The following is a 23,137-nucleotide window of genomic DNA, read 5'->3' as shown; positions in this document are numbered from 1 at the left end:
GTGGAATTAGACCTGCCAGTTCCGGGAGACCGAAAAACCCAGCGGCATGACTTTGAAGAACAAACTCACACTCAGACTAACTGCTCATTTTCACAATGCTCTTTGTTGTAGCTTGCTGGGTCCACATTAACTGCCATATTTCCTAACCGACCACATCCACCACCCCTACAAAAGCACTTCATTCGCTGTCAAGACCTATGTGCAGCGGTCATGTAAGAGGCTATACAAATGCAAATCAGTCTTGTGTCAGAAAAGTGAACATCAACCCTTCTCTGGGTCTCATTAAAAAGGCGGGGGGAATCTGAGGATATAATCTATTGGTGATGCATTTCAGATTAAGGCACCCTGTTTTAAAACTGCACATGGAACAGATTAGGAACCCGGGTGCAGGAATAATGTACCTCAAATATTCTTTCCATTAAACTAACCCTAATCGAGCCCAAATCGAGGAGAGTACAATTTTTTTTTGCTGGAATATTCTAGTTTTGCTGTGTGGGTTTCCATTACAAACCGCTTTTGTGATTTGCGCGGTATAAATTCAACGGGTCACCTTTCCCGTGTCCCGCTGTTGCACACAGAACTGTGCAAGGCGACCGCTTAACTCATTTAAAGTCAAGCTAACCAAATGCATATTAAAAACCCAATCACGTTCCTTGGGCGGGGGGATAAAACCCCCTTGGAGAGGAGAGAGGGTCCGTTTGCACACTACCTACCCAGCGGGATTTGCAGGAGCCGGCGTTATCCCTCCAAATTCGGTCGGCCGCCCTCTCCCGGGGCTTCCAGCCGGTGCATTGTAAACTAGCGAAATTGCAGGCACCGGCTGCTGCTGCTGGAAGGAAGGAGTCTGTTCACGGAATTACACAACGAGAGAGAGAGAGACAGAGAGATGGGAGAGTGTGCACTCGCCCCTGAGTGAGCGGCTCCGCTCCCCACGTGTAACAAACAGGGGCAGTGTAACAAAATATGTAACAAACTGTGTAACAAATAGTGGGCCCGGCGGCGCGTGCCGCAGAACCCAGTCCCGGGGATTTGGAACGTTGTCCCGGGGATTTGGAACGTTGTCCCGGGGAATTGGAACGTTGTCCCGGGAATAAAGTCACCACGTGCTGCCTGACAAAGTATCGAAGGCATCCCCTTTGCTCCCGCTGTGTGGGTGACAGTCCGCCCATCTATCTGTGCAATCCCATTGCCACTATCCCGCTTTCCCCTCCATTATTTCTTTGCAATATTCAGCACTCCTCTCCCCCCCGCACGCCCCACTTCTGTCATTTTGCATTTTCTTTTTTTAAAAAAAAACTGCGTTGCAATGCACAATCTCTTTCCCGACGTTATAAGGGTAGTTTGTTTTTATTTCCTCTCCCGAGTGTGCACCTTTATCAGTGGGCCCACCCGCACCGAAAGCGAGGAACAGCATTGCTGCCGGAGGAGTTTGAGTGGTGCATCATGTAATTGCTTCCTGTGGCATTGGAGGGAGAGGGCGGTATGACGGCCAGAGGGAGTGCTAGTCGCTTTCTGCAGAGTGTCTTGCAGAATGGAGTGGGCAGGTATATCTGCCAACTGAAGAGAATCACTCTTGTCTTCAGTAAAGATGCCCCTAGCAGCAAAGGGGTCAGGTTAGTGCGAATGTTATCTCATTCTTCCCACTCCCCTTTCGCTAGAGTCACAGAGATATACAACATAAAAACAGATCCCTTCAGTCCAACTCGTCCATGCCGACCAGATATCCTGCATTAATCTAGTCCCATTTGCCACCATCCAGTCCATATCCCTCCAAACCCTTCCTATTCATATACCCATCCAAATGCCTCTTAAATGTTGCAATTGTACCAGCCTCCACTTCCTCTGGCAGCTCATTCCATACACGTATCACCCTCTGTGTGAAAAAGTTGCCTCTTACGTCTCTTTCATATATTTCCCCTCTCACCCTAAACGTATGGCCTGTAGTTCTGGACTCCCCCCACCCCAGGGAAGAAACTTTGGCTAATTAACCTATCCATGCCCCTCATAGTTAAAAGTCACACACCACCAGATTATAGTCCAATAGGTTTAATTGGAAGCACGAGTGGTTGTGGAGTATAAAATCATAAGACACAGACTTTACAGCAAAAGTTTCCAGTGTAATGTAACTGAACTGATATATTGAAAAAGACCTTGATTGTTTGCTAAGTCTCTCATCTGGTAGAATTACCATGTTGGTTTCAGTTCTTTCATATGTAAATCGCAGAACTTTTTTAAAAGTTACATTCTCCAGTGAAAACTTTAACAATTGGTGTCATGTCGGTCCAGATAATGCATTGAAGGTGTGAGCTTCCCTGTGTGCGGCTGTCTGTGCCACAATGTTCAGAGTGATTCTAATCTAAAAAACAGGTTTACAGAATCTGACCTGGATTCATGCAGTTTTTGAGCAAAGTAAAATGTAATTCAGCAAGTACAAACTCACCCCATAGACTTATATGTGTGTCTGGGGGTATGTGGTTATGGGTGTCTGTGAGAGAGTGTGTGTGTGTGTGTGTGTGTAAAGGGGTATAAGTCTGTGAGAGGAGAGACTTAACAAACAATCCAGGTCTTTTTTTAATATGTAATTTTAGTTACATCTCACTTAACTTTTGCTATAAATTTTCTCTTACAATCTTATCCTTCACAACCACCTGATGAAGGAGCAAAAGCTAGTGCTTCCAAATAAACCTGTTGGACTATAACCTGGTGTTGTGTGATTTTTAACTTTGTCCATCTCAGTCCAACACCGGCATCTCCAAACAATGCCCCTCCTGGTTTTGTAAGCCTCTATAAGGTCACCCCTCAGCCTCTGACGCTCCAGGGAAAACAGCCCCAGCCTGTTCAGCCTCTCCCTGTAGCTCAGATCCTCCAACCCTGGCAACGTCCCTGTAAGTCTTTTCTGAACCCTTTCAAGTTTCTAGCCCCTTCTTTCTTTCACACTCCCCTCTTCCCCAACTTCTTTCTTCTCTCAACACTAACCCGTTAAAAGCGATTTGTTTTGAGGGATCACCATCAGAGTGAACCCCACCCACCCCCACCCCCAACCCCCCCAAAGCCATCGAGCAGGAAAAGGTGCAACCGAAGATGTAGATAGGGGATAGATACATCCGAGAGGGAGGAGTGCTGATGGTTGCACTTTGCAACATTCTCCAGTGTTTCCCTTTGGGACTGAGGGATGGGAAGGAGAGGTGATTTAGTTTAACAGAATCATTCACAGGATATGGGTGCCTCTGCTAAGATTTCTTTTTCCACTGTACATCTCTTTGAGGGCGGCATGGTGGCTCAGTGGTCAGCGCTTCTTCCTCACGGCGCTAGGGACCTGGGTTCAATTCCAGCCTCAGGTGACTGTCTGTGTGGAGTTTGCACGTTCTCCCCGTGTCTGCGTTTGTTTCCTCAGGGTGCTCCAGTTTCCTCCCACAGTCCAAAGATGTGCAGGTCAGGGTGGATTGGCCACGCTAAATTGCTGAAAATGTGTTGCTGGAAAAGCGCAGCAGGTCAGGCAGCATCCAAGGAACAGGAAATGGGCCATGCTAAATTGCCCCATAGTGTTCAGGGATGCGTAGGTTAGGTGCATCAGTCAGGGGTAAATGAGGAGTAATTGGGGAGGGGAAAGGGTCTGGGTCGAGAGGGTGGTGCTAGAAAAGCACAGCAGGCCAGACAGGATCTGAGGAGCAGGAGAATAGACGTTTCACCCATAAACCCTTCATCAGATGCTGCCTGACTGCTGCGCTTTTCCAGCAACACCCTCTTGACTCTGATCTCCAGCATCTGCAGTCTTCACTTTCTCCTAATGGGTCTGGGTGGGTTACTGTTCGGAGGGTCAATGTGGACTTGTTGGGGGCAGAAGGGGCTGTTTCCACACTGTAGGGAATCTATGATTCCAAAGTGGGAGCACCGTGACTTCCATCATGGCTAGGGATCTCCCATATCACTTTACCAAGAGTGATCTTCACAGCACAATAGTTCACACTCGTACATCAGCTCCAATAATGCACATACAGACTCGCTTTTGGTTTCTCACCCTGTTTTCTACACATTCCTACAAGGGTAAAATACCTAACTTGTCTGCACTTTGGGATATAATCCATGGAGAATGGAAGGTTTTTGCTGAGAGAGGAACGGTCAGCCCTTGATTATCTGTAGCTGCAGGAGATCACAGTCTCACTGTTTGAAGATTCTATGGCACTCTACAGGTGTGATATTCCACGGCTTCACACAGGGACATTTAATAGTCAGTGAATTACATTCTCGGGATCTTACATTATCAGCCATTCGTGGCTAATAGATTTTCTTAACGAAAATATTATTTAAAAGTTTGTCTGTAAGTACTGTAAGGTTCTGATTCAGTCACCCAGACACTATCCAAAGAATCCTACAGTACAGAGAAGGCCCTTCGGCCCATTGAGTCTGCACAGACAGGAGTCAGGAGGTCATGTGGTGGCTGTATAGGACATTAGTTGGCTATTTTTGGAATACTGTGTGCAATTCTGGTCTCCCTGCTATAGGAAGGATGTTATGAAACTTGAAAGGGTTCAGAAAAGATTTACAAGGATGTTGCCAGGTTTGGAGGGTTTGAGCTACAGGGAGAGACTGAATAGACTCGGGCTATTTTCCCTGGAGCGTCGGAGGCTGAGGGGTGACCTTTATAGATAGGGTAAACAGATGAGGTCTTTTCCCTGGAGTGGGGCCATCTGGAACTAGGTTTTGGGTGAGAAGGGAATGATGGGGAATTGTCCCATTGTGCCCAGGGATGTGCAGGCTAGGTGGATTAGCCATGGAATGCAGGGGCTATGGTGAAGGAATGGCTCTGGTTGGGATGCTGTTTGGAGGGTTGGTTTAGACCCGATGGGCCAAGTGGCCTCAATCTGCTCTGTTGGGATTCTATCGTTTTGGCCCATTAAAGAGCTTGCCAAAAAGCACAGTTCTGTCTTTCCTTTAGGATAGGTTTGGAACAAAGTGATGGACCAGCCATGATCTGATTGAATACTGCACTTGATGGGCTGAATGGCCCACTCTTGTTCCCATTTCTTATGGTCTCACTGTGTTTAGTATTTCAATTGCTCAGTCTCTGTCAAGGTTTAGTGCAGCTGCTACACACCAGTCTCAGGGGGGCCTAGGGACTCTGGGCTGAGTTACTTTCTGTCCCAATGGTTTGTGCTATCAGCTCAGACCCATACAGCAATGACAGTAGGCTGAGGGAGCAGCATATTGCCTGAGAGGTAATCAGAGAATCACTGGCCGGGCTAGCATTTGTCGCCCAAGCTTAACTTGCCCAATCAGAAGGTGGTGTTGAGTTGCCTTAAGACCATAAGACATTGGAGCAGAAGTGGGCCATTCAGCCCATCGAGTCTGTTCCACCATTCAATAAGAGCATAAGACATAGGAGTGGAAGTAAGGCCATTTGGCCCATCGAGTCCACTCCGCCATTCAATCATGGCTGAGGGGCAGTTCACCGCCACTTACCCGCACTCTCCCCGTATCCCTTAATTCCTTGCGAGAATAAGAATTTATCAATCTCTGCCTTGAGGTCATTTAACGTCCCGGCCTCCACTGCACTCTGTGGTAATGAATCCCACAGGCCCACCACTCTCAGGCTGAAGAAATGTCTCCTCATTCCATTCTAAATTAACCCCCTCTATATAGGAGCTTCTTAAACCTCTGCAGTTCATGTTTTTTTTTCCATTCATCCTTGGGATGTGGGTATCACTGGCTGGACCAACATTTACTGCCCATTGCCAGTTGCATCTGCAGAGTAAATACACTGGCAGTCAGTTCCAGGATCTTGACCCAGCGACCTGAAGGAATGGCGATATATTTCCAAGTTAGGATGGTGAGTGGAGGGGAACTTGCAGGGGGTGGTGTTCCTGTGTATCTGCTGCCCTTGTCCACGCTGATTTCGGTCATAGATTTGGAGGGTGCTGCAAGGGCTCTTATAGATGCTACACATTGCAGCTACAGTGGGCTAGTGTGAGAGGAGGACTAGCTTTAACATGGTGGATGAATGTACTGATTGTATTTATCTGACGTATCTCTGTGTGATGTTCCCTCATCTCTGCAGAGAGTTTATTGAAGAAGGTGTGGTGGATTTTGCAAAGCAGAATCCTGGCGTGGTGGTGTATGTCACAGCGAAACGATGTAACGTTCCGAAGCTGGTTGGGGAATACCGTGAGTATCAGGAACGCTCTTCGCATTCCCAGGAAATCCCAGATAGCAAGTTCTGTCCAGGAAGTGGTGGAGGAATGTCCTTCTCCCCCAGATTTGTCCTGTCCACTTTCCTGTCCAATCCTCCAGTTGTTTGACTGCATCCTTTTCGTTCACTCGTGGGGCATCACTGGCTGGGCCCAGTATTTATCGCCCCGTCCCTAGTTGCCCCTTGAGAAGGTGGGGGTGAACTGCCTTCTTAAACCGCTGCAGTCTGTGTGCTGTGGGTAGACCCACAATGCCCTTAGGGAGGGAATTCCAGGATTCTGACCCAGTGACAGTGAAGGAACAGCCACATATTTCCAATGTGGAAAGGTGAGGGGCTTGGAGGGGAACTTGCAGGGGGTGGTGTTCCCATGTATCTGCTGCCCTGGTCTTTCTGGATGGAAGTGATTGTGGGTTTGGAAGGTGCTGTCTGAGGAGCTTTGGTGAATTTCTGCAGTGCACCGTGTAGATGGTACACACTGCTGCTACTGAGCATCGATGGGGGAGGGAGTGGGTGTTTGTGGATGTGGTGCCAGTCAAGTGGAGGCTGCTTTGTCCCTGGATGGTGTCAAGCTTCCTGAGTGTTGTTGGGGCTGCACTCATCCAGGGATGTGAGGAGTATTCCATCACACTCCGGACTTGTGCCGTGTAGATGGTGGGCAGGCTTTGGGGAGACAGGAGGTGAGTTACTTGCCGCCGCATTCCTAGCTTGGAAATCTTCCTGAAGATTGTGACAAGATGAAGCTAAGATATCGGTCTTGGTCCCAGTACTGACTTGTTCTTCAGGACAACAAAACCAACAAGAATTTTTTCCCCTTGGCCAATTGTGACAATCTACTTTTAGTGTCACTGCTTCTTGCCAACTCATTCTCTGTTAAGGGCAGCTACTGGCCATGGGTAGATAATGCCCCCCTCTGTACTCCAGTGTTAGTCACTGTCTCTGTGTATAAAGTCTGTTTGTTGTTACAGGAGCAGTGGGGGGGCCTTTGAAGCACCAAACTCGAAAGGACAAGGACATTGATAGGATGCAGAGCTGGGCTGAGAGGTGGCAAATGGAGTTTAATGTGGACAAGTGTGAGGTGATACACTTTGGAAGGAGTAATCGGAATGCAAAGTACTGGGCTAATGGTAGGATTCTTGGGAGCGCAGATGAGCAGAGAGATCTCAGTGTCCATGTACACAGATCCCTGAAAGTTGCCACCCAGATTGACAGGGTTATTAAGAAGGCATACAGTGTTTTGGCCTTTATTAATAGAGGGATCAAGTTCCGGAACCAGGAGGTTATGCTGCAGCTGTACAAAGCTCTGGTACGGCCACACATGGAGTATTGTGTACAGTTCTGGTCACCGCATTATAAGAAGGATGTGGAAGCTTTGGAGAGGGTGCAGAGGAGATTTACTAGGATGTTGCCTGGTATGGAGGGAAGGTCTTATGAGGAAAGGCTGAGAGCCTTCAGACAGTTCTTGTTAGAGGGAAGAAGGTTGAGAGGTAACTTAATAGAGACATACAGGATAATCAGAGGGTTAGATAGGGTGGACAGGGAGAGCCTTTTTCCAAGTATGGGAACGGCAAACACGAGGGGACACAATTTTAAAGTGAGGGGAGATAGGTATAAGACAGATGTCAGAGGTAGTTTCGTTACTCAGAGAGTAGTAAGGGTATGGAATGCTTTGCCTGCAACGGTAGTAGATTCGCCAAGTTTAAGTGCATTTAAGTCGTCATTGGACAGGCATATGGACGTACATGGAATAGTGTAGGTGGGATGGGCTTCAGATTGGTATGACAGGGCGGCGCAACATCGAGGGCCGAAGGGCCTGTACTGCGCTGTAATGTTCTATGTTGTCAGGGTTGGAGGGTTTGAGCTATGGGGAGAGGCTGAATAGTCTGGGGCTAGAGTGTTGGATGCTGAGGGGTGACCTTATAGAGATTTATAAAATCATGAGGGGCATGGATAGGGTAAATAGACAGTTTTTTTTTCAGTAGGGTGGGGAAGTCCAGAACTGGAGGCCATAGGTTTAGGGTGAGAGGGGAAGATATAAAAGGGACCTAAGGAGCAACATTTTCACCCAGAGGGTGGTGCATGTATGGAATGAGCTGCCAGAGGAAATGGTGGAGGCTGGTACAATTAGAACATTTAAAAGACATCTGGATGGGTATATGAATAGGAAGAGTTTGGAGGGATATGGGCCTGGTGCTGGCAAATGGGACTCGATTAGGTTGGGATATCTGGTGGGTATGGATGTGTTAGACTAAAGCGTCTCTCTCTGTACTGTACATCTCTGTGACTCGGGTTTCCAGTCCAGTTCCAGGAGTCGATGGCCAAGCGAGGTGGTGAGATCGATCATTCCAACAGCCTGGAGAGGACAGGTAGAGAGGGTGAGATTCCTGACCAGCTCTGTGAAGAGGAGTCTCTCATCATGGGCCCCATAGGTAGCATCTGCAGGATGGACGTGTGCGTTTGTTAGCAGGGGAATTTGGGTGGACTGTCAGAGGGCACAGACTGAAGCTCAGTAACAACGTGGACAGCATTCGTTGAGCATGAGTGGTAGCAGTGAAATGTTGAGATTTATATTTTATTGTCACAAGTACAGTGAAAAGTGGATAATGGCTTGACACAGATTCCATCTTAGATACAAAGGTATCTGGATACAAAGTATCAGAGATACCGAATTAAAATGTTAAGCATTACTTCATAGACTAAGTAGAAAAATAAAGAATTAAGGTAATAGTTAACACTAAAATCTTTCTTAATTTAAACTAGAACAATAAAGGAGTAAGTTAAACGTTCAACAATCTTTGACTGAAATAACTTGGAGTTGTAAAATTATCAAAACAAATCCTTAAAAGCAAAATACATAAGTGAAGACAAAATAATTAAAGGAGAATTTTAAGTTTTTTTTATAAAGGGCTGTAAATTGAACATTTAAAATAAAACTTGCTGGTGAGCAAGCACTTTGATGTTGGGGGAGGGGGAAATGGGGAGGGAGTTTTCTGTTCTTTGCTTCCTGAATGATGACTATCTGGAAGTCAGAGCCTGACAGGCCAGCAACAAATTCAACAACCACTTTCATTCGGAACTTTGTGTTAATCATCACAAAAGGGAAAGCTTTACAGACTGGTCTGGAGAATTGGATTTGATTGCACTGGTCAAAGGGGCAGTACAGGCACAATAGGCCAAATGGCCACCCTCTGACTATAATCCCATAAAAACCCATGGAACATGATATCAAAGCAGATCAACGACAAAAACATCAAACAGTTGGACTCATCACATAGACACAGCGGCTACTAGGATTACTGCATCAGGTAACTCCCCTCCTGACTCCCCAAGGCCTGCCCACCATCTACAAGGCTCAAGTCCGGAGTGTGATGGAATACTCCCCACTTGCCTGAATGGGGGCAGCTCCAACAATACTCAAGAAGTTTGGCGTCATCCAAGACAATGTAGCCACTTGATAGGCACAATATCCCCTCCCTCCACCACCAACACTCAGTAACAGCAGTGTGTACCATCTACAAGATGCCCTGCAGAAATTCACCAAAGATCCTTGAGACAGCACCTTCCAAACCCACAACCACTTCCATCTAGAAGGACAAGGGCAGCAGATACATGGGAACACCACCCCCTGTAAGTTCCCCTCCGAGCCACTCACCATTCTGACTTGGAAACATATTGCCGTCCCTTCACTGTCACTGGAATTGCTTCCCTAAGGACATTGTGGGTCAACCCACAGCACATGGGCAGTAGTGATCAAGAAGACAGCTCACCCCCACCTTCTCAAGGGGCAACTAGGGACGGGCAATAAATGGTGGGCCCAGCCAGTGATGCCCATGTCCCCATGAATGAATGAGAAATTTGAATTTACTGGTAGAGGGTTCCTGGTGATATCTAAAGGACAATTATGTTTACCAGGTATTCTCCTCCATCAGCATTAGGATTTGAATAGAATAATTAGACACTGACTCCGTGGGCTGAAGGGCGTTTTCCTGTGTTGTAGACCCCTATGACTCGGATTCTGAACATAGTCAAGAATCCTCCTGTGGAGAGGTTGCCCCCTCCGAGCCCATGTTGTAAACTCGCTGTTGAACTCTTGATCTGGGTTGACACAGACCCGATGGGCTGAAGGGTCATATTATTGTGAAGGGAGTCCAGGGCCAGGGGTCACAGACTAAGGATCCAGGTTTGACCATTTGGGATTGAGATGAGAAATGTCTTCACCCAGAGAGTGGGGAACCTGTGGAATTCTCCACCACAGAACGTGATTGAGGCCAAAACATTGAATGTTTCCAGGAAGGAGTTAGATACAGTTCTTAATGATGAAGGGATCAAAGGGTATGGGGAGAAAGCAGGAACAGGGGACTGAGTTGGATGATCAACCAGGATCATATTGAATGGCAGGGCAGATTTGAAGGGCTGAATGGCCTACTCTATTTTCCATGTTGGTAGTTGGCTATTGTTTGTCAACTGGATTCCAGAGCTTAGTGGCCACGTTGAGCAGGTGAAGAAGGGAGAAAGAAACAGCAGGGATTGGCCAATGATTGAACTTGGTCACGTCCACTTTGTGTGTATACAGGACGTAAATTCTATCCCATTAAATGTCAAGAATATTTTGATTCTCCTCCAGTGTCATGCAGCCTTTGACCACAAGGTGGCAACCCAAACCTAAAGGTTGTTCAGTGGCAACACTTGAAACAGTCTGTAGACATTGAACTGCAGTGGGACCCACCCAGGCTATTCTGGGTGTTTATCACCCACGCGACCATAAATCTGTGTGCCTGTCCTCCCTGCATCATGCTCCAGCCTCCTCCATTCACCCTGCTCACCATTTGCTATCAATGCCACTCCTCTGGGACTGTGGGCGGTCATTTTCGACTCTGTAATTTTCCCAAGCATCAGTACGTTGCCTAGCCTCCCCTCTGTCAGAGCACTCTCAATGTAACAGTCAGATAACACATGTACACGTGGATATGGATAGTGAGGTGAATGGGCCAGTATGTGACAGGTGGGGTTTAATGTGGGTAAGTGTGGGGTTGTCTGTTATGGTCGGAGGAATAAAAAGACAACTTATTATCGAAATGGAGAGCAATGTTGGAGTGCTAAATCCAGAAAATTTGTGCATCCCTGTGGCTCAGTGGTTAGCACTGCTGCCTCACAGCGCCAGGGACCCGGGTTCGATTCCATCCTCCGGCGACTGTCTGTGTGGAGTTTGCACATTCTCCCCGTGTCTGCGTGGGTTTCCTCTGCATGCTCTGGTTTCCTCCCACAGTCCGAAAATGTGCAGGTCAGCCGTGGGAAATGCAGGGTTACAGGAATGGAGTGGGCCTTCCTTGGTGGGATGCTCTCCAAAGGGTTGGTGTGGTCTCAATGGGCCGAATGGTCTGTTTCCACACTGTAGGGATTCTATGATTCTAGATTCAGCAGGTCATAAGGAAAGGCAAACGGAACATTGGCATTTGTTGGTGGAGGGAAGTGTTGTAACTGTACAAGGTGTTAGTGAGAATGTACCTGGAGTATTGTGTACAGGACAGTATCTCTTTCTTGGAGAAGGGCGAAATTGTATTGGAGACTGTCCAGGGTTGAGGGGTTCGTTTTATGAAGAGACATTGAACAGTTTAGGCCGATAATCTGTCGAGGTTAGAAGAATGAAAGGAGATGGAATTAAGGTGTGTAAGATGCTAAAGGGGATTGGAGGTAGAGAGGATGGTTCCTCGTGAGGCAATCTGGAACAGGAGGTCACCGTTTTAGGATAAGGGGGGGGTCAGATTTAAAACAAAGACAAAGAGGAATTACTTCCCTGGAAAGGTCATGGATCTGTGGAATTCTCTGCCCCAGAGTGAGGTGCATGCTGGGAAATTGAGTAGATTCAAGAAGGAGCTGGACAGGGGTTTCCCCCCCACACACTGAATGAACAACAAGTGGCATAAATCTTTACTTATATTCTACCACCAGAAGACAGGAAACACCTGAGTGGCCAATGACAAGCAGAGCCCCTCTCAGAGAGCAGTTTCTGAGTGCTGAAAAGGTGAGGGGGGGGTTGGGGGTAGGGATCTAATCAAAATGGAGTCGGGGGGGAAATAATGCACTCCACTCCCTGCGGCGCCCACCTCTCCCTGAACAACTCCAGGGTGTTGGTGGACACCGCGTGCTCCTTCTCCAAGGACACCCGGGCTCTAACGTAACCGCGGAAGAGGGGCAGGCAGTCAGCCCTCACGAGCCCCTCCACGGCCCGCTGCCTGGACCTGTTTATGGCCAGTTTGGCCAGGCCCAGGAGCAGACCCACGAGGAGGTCTTCAGACCTGCCCTCCCTCCTCCGCACCGGGTGCCTGAAGATCAGGAGCGTGGGACTGAAGTGCAACCAAAAGCATAAAAGTGGGTTCCTGAGGAAACCAGAAAGGGAGTACAGACGCCCACACCCCATATACACATGGTCCACGGACTCCACCGCGCCACAGAACAAGCAGTTGGGCTGGGAGTCCGTGAACCACCACAATCTGCGGTTGCAGGGGACTGCTGCATCCAGCACCCTCCACCCCAAATCCCTACGAGAGAGGGGGAGGACTCCCGCGTAGAGAGCCCTCCACTGGGGATCCCCACTGCCCAGTAATAGACAGGTTTTTAATGAGTAATAGGGTGAAGGGCTATGGGGAGTGGGCAGGACAGTGGAGTTGGGGTCGAGATGAGATCAGCTATGATAGTATCAACTGACGGAGCAGGCTAGAGGGGCTGAATGGCCTCCTCCCCCTAGTTCTTATGTTTACGGTGAGGCAGACACCAGGTTATGTCACATGACACTGAGTTAGCCACAATCCACAATGAACCTTTGGCGTGTTCCCCTCTCTCTGTGAGAGAGAAAAGCATTTTGATCGCTTAAGGATCTCTGCTCCACATCCGTGTGGGATGGGTAAGGAGGCAGGATCTGAGTCAAATCCCAGTTGGAATGGGAATGGGTTCCATACCATTGGCGTTACTGTGGGACACACACCAGGCTCCACCCCAATGGAACTAACCAGTCCCCTTTCATTAAATCGAAAGACATGGTCCCACAGTATAACCTCCTTGAAGCTCAGGAAGTACAGTCCATCTCAAGCTCTGTTATATCAGACTGAGTTAGAATTATACAATATCGAAGAGGGCCCTAAAGTCAAGTGAGTCTTTCCCACTAACAATACAAACTACTCCCACTCCCCCACATCAGGCCCATAGCCCTGAATGTTGTGACACTGCAAGTGTTCACCCCCAGTCCTTCCAAAAGCTTGTGAGGTTCCTGTTACAATCTCCATCCTGCTGTGTGACTTCCACAAGTCTACACACTGAGGGGTCTCACTGTCACACTGTTAACCTGTCTCTCCCCATTAGTCTCACTGTCACACTGCTGACCTCTCTCTCCCTGTTACAGTCTCACTGTCACACTGTTAACCTGTCTCTCCCCATTAGTCTCACTGTCACACTTAACCTCTCTCTCCCTGTTACACTGTCACACTGATAACCTGTCTCTATTACAGTTTCACTGTCACAGGTAGATAGGGCAGTGAAGGAGGTGTTTGGTAGGCTTTCCTTTATTGGCCAGTGCATTGAGTACAGGGGTTGAGAGATCATACTGTGTCTGTACAGGACATTGGAATACCACCTCCAATTCTGGTCTCCCTGCTACAGGAAGAATGTTGTGAAACTAGAAAGTTTCAGAAAAGATTTACAAGGATGTTGCCAGGGTTGGAGGATTTGAGCTACAGGGAGAGGCTGAACAGGCCGGGGCTGTTTTCCCTGGAGCATCGGAGGCTGAGGGGTGGCCTTCTAGAGGTTTATAAAATCATGAGGGGCATGGATAGGATAAATAGACAAAGTCATTTCTCTGGGGTGGGGGCGTCTAGAACTAGAGGGCATAGGGTGAGAGGGGAAAGATATAAAAGAGACCTAAGGGGCAACTTTTTCATGCAGAGGGTGGTACGTGTGTGGAATGAGCTGCCAGAGGAAGTGGTGGAGGCTGGTACAATTGCAACATTTAAAAGGCATCTGGATGGGTATATGAATAGGAAGGGTTTGGAGGAATATGGGCCGGGTGCTGGCAGGTGGTACTAGATTAATTTAGACTATCCGTTTGGCATGAATGAGTTGTACCTGAGGGTCTATTTCCATGCTGTACATCTGTGACTCATTATTTGAGGGTTAAACATTGGCCAGGACGTGGGAAAAGGGCATTCCGTGCTCCTCCTTTGTAATACTGCACTCACCTGAGGATTCAGTCTCTGCTCAGTTAAATGTCTCCTCCAATAGACAGCATCTCTAACATTGCAGCTTGCCCTCAGTACCATCTTTGTGTGTCTGTGTCTGTGTGTGTGTGAGAGAGAGAGAGATCAAGAGGTAGGTGCTCATGAAAAATAAATATTAATAATTTACCCAGTTAAATTTGTTAATTGATGAATAATTATGTTTGTGTCCCAACAAAACTACACACCCACACACACACCCCACACACACACCCCACACACACACCCCACACACACACCCCACACACACACCCCACACACACACCCCACACACACACCCCACACACACACCCCACACACACACCCCACACTCCACACACACACACACACACACACACACACACACACACACACTCCACGCACACACAAACACCCCACACACACACCCCACCCCATCTGTGGCCTTTTTCCTTTCCCTTATGTGCAGTTTAACCGTTGCTGAGTGCAGCAATGACGGGTACATATACTTTGTGTGACGGGTTTATCAGTGAGTGACATTTGAAGGTTGGACTCTGGAGCGTATAATGGGAAACAAACACAATGTATTATACTCACATTTTTATTGTGTTCCAGATAAAAGAAGGTGGGTCTTGGTTAATAATAGATCCACTCTGCTGCTCGAGGGGAGATCCTATGATTCCAGCCTTTGTAAATTTGTTGACATCTGGATCAGAAGTATCTCTGGCAGAGAGGTGTGGTTGTAGTTATAGTAACACGCCCATGTCATCATGCAGTGACGTTAAAACACTCTTTCGATGCTTGGATTATGTCATGACGTACAAAGAAAAATTGGATCGACTGGGCTTTTACTCGTTGGAATTTAGAAAAATTGGGGGAGTGGTGAAATTTCATAGAAACACGTCAGCTCGTGATGGGGCTGGACAGGTTGATGTGGGGAGAGTGTTTCTGATGTACGAGAAGTCCAGAACAAGGGGACACAGTTTAAGAATAAGGTGGTAGGTCATTCAGGACTGATATGAGCAAGAATCTCTTCCTGCGGAGAGCTGTGAGCCTGTGGAATTCTCTCCCACAGGAAGCTGCTGGGGCCAGTTCATTTGATATATTCAGGAGGGAGCTGGACACGGCCCCTGTGGGAGAAAGTGGGAATGGAATACTGAGGTTGCAGGGATCTCCTTGCCCCCGAGAGCTGTGGGGTTAGAGTCCTTGTGTATATTTAGGGCTGAGAGAGATTTCTGATCAGTCGGGAATCAGGGGTTACAGGGAGAGGGCAGGAAAGTGGACATGCGGACTGTTGGATCAGCCATGATCCTATTGAATGGTGGGATCGGCTTGAAGGGCCGAATGGCCTACTCTTGCTCCTGATTTCTGTTTGATTCCGAGCGATCTGGTTTCCCGTGGAGCGGGTTTTGAATCCCAGGGCCATCTACGGCCCAGTGTCACAGAAAGAATCAAACAGCCCATTAGCGTGGGGAGGCGTGGGGGAGAGGGGAGGAGGAGGAGTGGGGGTGAGGGGGTGTGTGTGAGAGATATCAAACTTCATTCTCAATCTCCGAACAGCCCAGAGTGGTGTCACTACCAGAATGTAGGAACCAGTCAAACCAATTTGTACAGAGCCTGCTCCCCCTCTCCAGGAGACACTGTTAGGAAGCCCCCTCCCCCTTCCCCCCCCCCCCCCATTGATCAACCCTTTGTTCGCACCCACCACCCCCCAATATCACCTTGGGTGGGAAATTCTGTTCGATAATTTGGTGAGGTGGTGATGAAATGCTCAGCTCACAGAAGCATACAATATGGCAGAGACCCTTCGGCCCATCTGGTCTGTGCTGCTGAAGCTGCACTCCGTTTCCTCTAGTCCCATTTCTGTGCCTTCGATGTTTATGACGTTGCAAGTGGCTCATTCAAGTCTTTAAACGTTGTGAGGTTTCCCACCACATCTCCCCTCCCCCCGGCACTGTCTTCCATCCCTTGACCCTCTGGCTGAAAAGAACGTTTCCCTCTCAATTTTCCCCCGAACCCTCTGCCTTCCACCTTACAGCTGTACCCCCTCCTCCAGCCTTGGGCTGTGACTGGACCAGGAATACAGAACTTTGCTCTGACAGCACACTGGTTCCAATCCCACACTGGCAGGTGGGGGGGCTTTTGAATTTGACTTTGCAAAAAAACAAAATCTGGCGTTTTAAAAAGCTGGTCTATTTGTTACCTCTAACTGTCATTACTGGCTCGCTGGCTTCCTTTTTAAGGTAGAATGTTTACCGTCCTTACCCAGTCTGACCTACATGTGAGTCCAGATCTACAGCAGTGGGGCTGACTCTTAACTGCCCTCTGGGCAATTAGGGCTGGGCAGTAATGCTCTCCCGCATCCGCTGAATGAATAAAAAATGAAATCTTTCTCATGAGGTGCTTTGAGTTGTTTCACGAGGCTAAAGGTGCTATACAAATGAACGTTTTGAGGCTGGATTCTATTGCAATTTCACCACATTGCCAGCAGGTGTCCTCTGTGACCCAGTTGTCAAAAACCAGACAGGACTGAGACATCAGGATCTTGAGTTTTATGTTGGGACCCTTCGCTTCTTAACACAAAACTAATTAAAAAAGGAATCTTCCAACTGAACAGCGTAACAATCAGGACCACCTTTCAGCAAATAATGTCCATGTTCTCACTCTCTCGAGCTGCTGCAAGTTCCCCTCCAAGCCCCTCGCCATCCCGACTTGGAAATATACCACCGTCCCTTCACTGGGTCAAACTCCAGGCATTCCCTCCCTCAGGACATCGGTCAACCCACAGCACATGGACTGTAGGTTCAAGATGTAGCTTCCCCCCCCTCGCCACCACCTTCTCGAGGGACAACCAAGGACAGGCTGGCCTCAGACAGTGAACCCCACATCTCCTGAGTGAAAGATGTTTCAGGAGAAACCTGGTCCCCCCCAGAGCCTGGTGGGGATCTGGAACTCACTGCCTGTCAGGGAGGGACAGGCAGAACCCCACATCAAGTTGAAGGCAGGTTTAGATTTACACTCTAAGCACTATCACGTGCTTCAGCCAGGGCTGAGAAATGGGGTTCGTATTGACAGGATTGACCAGCATGGAGATGATGGGCTGAAGGGCCCCTGTCACTGATGCCATATTGTAGATGCTGACTTCCATGTACCACAAGAAATCGATGTTATTGCAGGTGACTTGCGATGTTAGCGATAGTGTGTTCAGGACAGTGCAGTACACTATGGCACAGTCAGACGAGCCCCCAAATCCCATTTCCTTTACCCCTGCAGTCAGTGCTGGTATGTAGCCAAACCACGTGGAGGACATTAAAAATATACTTAAAGTTATTAAATGCTGCATCGGCCCAAAAACGTGTTGATGAAAGGGTTTGCCTTTCTCTCGATTATCATACTGCCTATCTCCTCCTGCTGTAACAGGGGAGCAGATGTAACTTCTACACCCTCTTTGGTTTATTGGGGAGAGTGTGTGGGGGGAGCTGTGAGACCATCCCCATTTGCTGCTTCAGGGAGGGCTGTGCCCCCGCCCCCTCCCCTCTGACCCTCCCAAACCCACAGTGTCCCAGGGTCTCTCCCCACATTCCCTGCTCCTGACACACAGTACAACATGTGGGCTGCGGAAATGGGACTGTCACTGTGTGCCTGTAAACAAGAAAGCCTGTCAGCTCTTCACAAGCTTTCATCTGGAGCGAACACTTGATCAAGGGGAACCAATTCCCTGGTATCTTTTGAAAAGCAGAGGGTGTTTTTGAATTGGATACCTGATGGTGCAGTGGTGGCTGTGTCCATTCCAATGTGAAGTGGCCCATGTGAACTGTAAGGGGAAGCCTCCCTGGGAGTACCGGATAACAGAGACTGCGGCACTCCAAGGTGCTGGTTATTGTGATGTTAAACAGTATCCGCTCAACATTTCACTACAAACCTTTGAGTTTAACGCTCACTCACCCAGTTGCCTTCTGTGGATCGGTTGTTATTGTTATTTTCTTCAGCTCGAGTAATGCATCTTTCTCTCCCTCTCTCTCTCTCCCTCTCAGTCTCTCTCTCTCTCCCTCTCAGTCTCTCTCTCTCTCTCTCTCGTAACATATTGAAGTCCTGGTTTTGAGACATGGCCGGAAGATGTCTACCCCCATTGCTGTGTAGTACCAAGGGGGTGCCGCACTGTCAGAGATACAGCCATTCAGATGATCACATCACCCTGGTGCATCTCACTCGGTTAATGTCATGGGGGCAGTGTTACAATGGTAACGTCTCTGGCCCTCAAGTCCAGACTAATATGTCTTGGGAAGAGAAACGAGAGTTCAAGTCCCACCATGGCAGTTAGTAAAATCTGAATTCACTAAAAAGTTAGTTTGATTGTAATTCCTGTCAATTGTAAAAACCCCATCTGGGTCACTAATGTCCTTCAGGGAAGGAATCTGCCATCCTTCCCTGGTCTGGCCTACATGTGACTCCAGACCCACAGCAATGTGGTTGACTCTAAAATGCCCCCTGGGTAATTAGGGATGGACAGTAAGAGTTAGCCCAGCCAGTGACACCCATGTCCCAGAAATGAGTAAAATAAAAACGATGTGTAAGTTTGGCAGCTCGGGGTGAAATGTTACAGCCAGGCACTTCATTGGCTGAACAAATCACTTCAGGACACCCTGAAGTTACCAAAGATGCTATCTAAAGGTACTGTCTTTACCCCAAATGTAGCTTTACAACAAAAGCTTCAGTATTGCCTGACCCTTCCCTGACCACCCCGCCCAGAAATTGTAGGGTCATCGAATATCTGTGATTGGATGTTGTGTTCCGAGTAGGAGCTGAGCGTGTGTGCAAATATCCGATGGGATCGGCAGCATGGTATTTACTGGTTGATTTAATGTTTGAAAGGGTAAGGCCAGTGTGACTGACTGGTGCAGAGAGACCGAAGGAGGCTGTCAGATAATCCGATGACATTAAGGTCAAGGGTCATGAAGGGAGGTTGATTTGTGGGCTGGTTGAAATGTAGACCCCTCTCCTTTCATTCCAACCCTCCCCGTTCGGGAGTTAGACAACCTGCTGACCCCCTGATTATGGGAATGGTCTTCAGGATATAGACCACGCCCTTGTTCCTGTGTCATGGTGTGGCCTAACTCAAGTCAGAAACCGTGATCAGAGAGTAACAGGCAGGCTGAGTCTGTTCTTTCGCTGTGTACTTGTGATGGCCATTTATGAATGAATGTCTTCCTGAAGACTTCCCCACCTGGCTTGGGTTAGGAATGGTGGCTAAAAGTTAGCGCTGTTGCCTCACAGCGCCTAGGACCCGGGTTCAATTCCAGCCTCGGGTGACTGTGTGGAGTTTGTACGTTCTTCTGTGTCTGCGCGAGTTTCCTCTGGGAGCTCCGGTTTCCTCCCACAGTCCAAACGTGTGCAGGTTAGGGTGAATTGGCTGTGCTACATACACAATTACAAGGAGATGTCAGGGCGAATTGGCTATAGTCAGATGTGGTGCTGGAAAAGCACAGCAGGTCAGGCAGCATCCAAGGAGCAGAAGAATCGATGTTTCAAGCATGAGCTCTTCATTAGGAATGATTGCGCCCGAAATGTCAATTCTTCTGCTCCTCGGATGCTGCCTGACCTGCTGTGCTTTTCCAGCAATACACTTTTTGACTCTGATCTCAGCATTTGCAGCCCCCACTTTCTCCTCCAGTTTGGCTGTAGTGTCCAGGGATGTGCAGGTTGGGTGAATTGGACATGCTAAATTGCCCATAGTGTTCAGGGATATATGGGTTAGGGTGAATTGGCCATACTAAATTGCCCATAATGTTCAGAGATGTACAGGTTAGGTAAATTTGCCTTGCTAAATTGCCCATAGTGTTCAGGGATGTGCAGGTTAGGGTGGATTGGCCATGCTAAATTGCCCATAGTGTTCAGGGATGTGCAGGTTAGAGTGGATTGGCCATGCTAAATTGCCCATAGTGTTCAGGGATGTGCAGGTTAGGGTGGATTGGCTATGCTAAATTGCCCATAGTGTTCAGGGATGTGCCGGTTAGGGTGGATTGGCCATGCTAAATTGCCCATAGTGTTCAGGGATGTGCAGGTTAGGGTGGATTGGCTATGCTAAATTGCCCATAGTGTTCAGGGATGTGTAGGTTCAGTGCATTAGGCAGGTGTAAATCTAGGTTAGTAGGGGAAGGGAATGGGTCTCAGTGGGTTACTGTTCAGATGGTTGGTATGGACTTGTTGGGCTGAAAGGCCTGTTTTCACACTGTAGGGATTCTATTCTTATGAATCAGCTCACTGAGCCAACTTCACAAACAGCATTCCCAATCCCCCGGTTCATTCTCCCAGTGCTGACTGCTCATTTCTGACGAGTCCCAAGCTGTTCCTGGCCAATCCCGAAGCATCCAAATCCCAACCCTTTTCCCAGAAAAAGAAAACACTTTTCCGCAGCTGGAATCGGAGCCCGTGACTCATTGGGACTGAAGCGTTTGATGGGAGTGTTGATTAGAGCGTGTTCGAACCAATGTGTAGCTGCAGCAGCACACAGCTGGGAATTGCTGTTTGAGATTTGTCTGGCTTGTGTAAAGCAAATTTCAACATGTTTCTTTATTCCAATATTGATATCAGATGACATCTTAACGTGTGCGCAAACTGACAAGGTTACTGGTATGTTACGGTGTGTGCAAGGTCAGTGTGATTTATATCAATAAAAAACATTGAGGACAATGTTGGTCCTTCCCTGAAACTTGGGAATCAGATTGTGTGTGTGTGTGTGTGTGTGTGTGTGTGTGCGTGCGCGTGCGCACATGTGCATGTTACAGATGGATGCTGGGCACTGGACTGTTTACAGTCTATATCAGTTCACCTGCGTAAGATGTTTAATTCCTAAACTGACTAATGACACAAAGATAGATCAGAGAGTTTGCTGTGAAGAGAATATTAACAGTCTGCAGAGGGGTGTAAACGGTTAAGTGAGTTTGTTAGTTGGGTACAATGTGGACATGTCTACTTTGGCAGGAAGATGAGAAAAACAGAATATAATTCGAATGAAGCTAGGTTACAGAACTCTTGAGGTGCAGGGTATCTGGGGGTCGCGGTCCATGGGCCTCAGAAAATTAGTCTGCAGATGCTGCAAATGATTCTGAAGACAAACAAACAGGAGATGGGCTTCGAAACGCATCCTGGCAGATGGTGGAATTTGAATTCAATTCCAAATAAAATCTGGAGCAGAGAGCTGCCCTAATTGTGATCACTGTCAATGGGTGTATAAAATAAACCCATCTGGGTCACTAATGTCCTTCAGGGAAGGAAATCTGCCATCCTTCCCTGGTCTGGCCTACACGTGACTCCAGACCCACAGCAATGTAGGTGATCCCTAACTACCCCCTGGGTAATTAGGGATGGACAATAAATGCTGGTCTAGCCAGCGAGATACATACTCCATGAGTCGTAAACAAAATTAGGCCCTGGGTTCCTAGGGATCAGAAATGCAACATCATATTTTACCAATAACTTTGTGGCATCTTCTTATTAATTAAAGGAAGTGTTGTTGCTGCTCTCTCTCTCGTTGCAGTGAATGGATCGGTGAGGGAAGAGCCCCTGAACAGGAAGACAGCTGAGGAAGTTGGCCAACTCATTCAGAAACTGGCCAGCCAGTCAGGACTGGATATCATCCGTATTCGCAAACCTTATCACACCGATAATCCAAGCATCCAGAGTCAGTGGACCCCGTTCACTAACAAACCCAGTGTCCTGAACGTGCACGACTTTGAACAGGTTAAAGGAAGGTCTGAGGGCAAACTCTGAAGCAAAGTCAAGGACTTACCCAGTATTGGGTGAATGGACTGCACAAAACAAACAGATTGTTTTCTATTTAAATAAAACTAAATGGGCCAGCACATGGAGTGGTCAAGAATTGAGTTACAAATAACTTGAGGCAGGAGGAGTGTGTATGCCTCAAACTGTGGGCATGGAAATCCGATACAGTCTCAATTAAAAGAATGAACACACTGCCAGCAACAGCAGTAGACTCGCCAACTTTAAGGGCATTTAAATAGTCATTAGATAAACATATGGGTGATAATGGAATAGTGTAGGTTAGATGGGCAAGTCAGCACAACATCGAGGGCTGAAGGGCCTGTACTGTGCTGTAATGTTCTTATGAACTGTGGATGGTGGAAATCTGAAACAAAAACCAATTGCTGGAGAAGTTCAGCAGGTCTGGCAGCATCTGTGGAGAGAGGAGCAATTAATGTTTCGAGAGTTTTCTTAAAAAGGGTCACGAGATGTGAAACACTAACTCTGCTTTCTATCGACAGATACTACTAAATCAATGAATTGTCCTGGAGCCTGGCTGTGACTGAGAACAGATAGCCTCTGTCTCTCAGCCCCACAGGGTCAGGTGTGGCTGAGCTTGAAGCAGGTCAGGGAATGGACATGAGCCACTACTCCACACTGCAGGATGTGGTTGGTTCTGTGATGCTGCATGCAGTCACATAGCTCTCCACGTGGTTAGGGCTCACATCAGGAATGGCTGTTTGGCCAGGAACCCAGTGTAAGGGTTGGTGCAGTTGAAAAGGACAATTCTCTGCAACATATACAGGAGGCCCTGGATGTAATGGTAATATCAGTGGGCCAGGTGAATGTATCTGGGGATGTGGGTTCAAACCCTAGTGTGGCAGATGGTGAAATTCAACTCAAGTAAAAATCTGGAATGAAAAACTTTGTCGAATAATAACCCGTCGATTGCCATAAAAACCTATCCAGT

The 23,137-nt window shown here is 47.9% G+C and overlaps 2 protein-coding genes across 3 annotated transcripts in view; one reads left to right on the top strand and one right to left on the bottom strand.

Moving 5' to 3' along the window:
• The window catches only part of twnk (twinkle mtDNA helicase), a 31,741-nt gene extending 17,276 nt beyond the window's left edge, over positions 1-14,465 (bottom strand). The window contains exon 1 of one of the 2 annotated variants that reach the window (XM_060842258.1): positions 14,413-14,465. The gene's annotated coding sequence lies outside the window, so the exon portion shown is untranslated. Of the gene's footprint in view, positions 1-713; positions 910-14,412 lie in introns of those variants that run through there. The other variant, XM_060842257.1, reaches the window with a different exon arrangement.
• On the top strand, positions 1,467-22,355 carry mrpl43 (mitochondrial ribosomal protein L43). Its single transcript, XM_060842269.1, has 3 exons — positions 1,467-1,613; positions 6,056-6,162; positions 21,944-22,355. The coding sequence occupies exons 1-3, from the start codon at positions 1,483-1,485 to the stop codon at positions 22,174-22,176; spliced, it is 471 nt and encodes a 156-aa protein (XP_060698252.1). The 5' UTR covers positions 1,467-1,482; the 3' UTR covers positions 22,177-22,355.
• The last annotated feature ends 782 nt before the right edge of the window (positions 22,356-23,137 follow it).

The sequence above is a fragment of the Hemiscyllium ocellatum genome, chromosome 22 (assembly GCF_020745735.1).
Source record: "Hemiscyllium ocellatum isolate sHemOce1 chromosome 22, sHemOce1.pat.X.cur, whole genome shotgun sequence".
NCBI lineage: Eukaryota > Metazoa > Chordata > Chondrichthyes > Orectolobiformes > Hemiscylliidae > Hemiscyllium > Hemiscyllium ocellatum.
The sequence above is the reverse complement of the archived record's forward strand: the minus strand, read 5'-3'. Positions and strand labels throughout refer to the sequence as shown.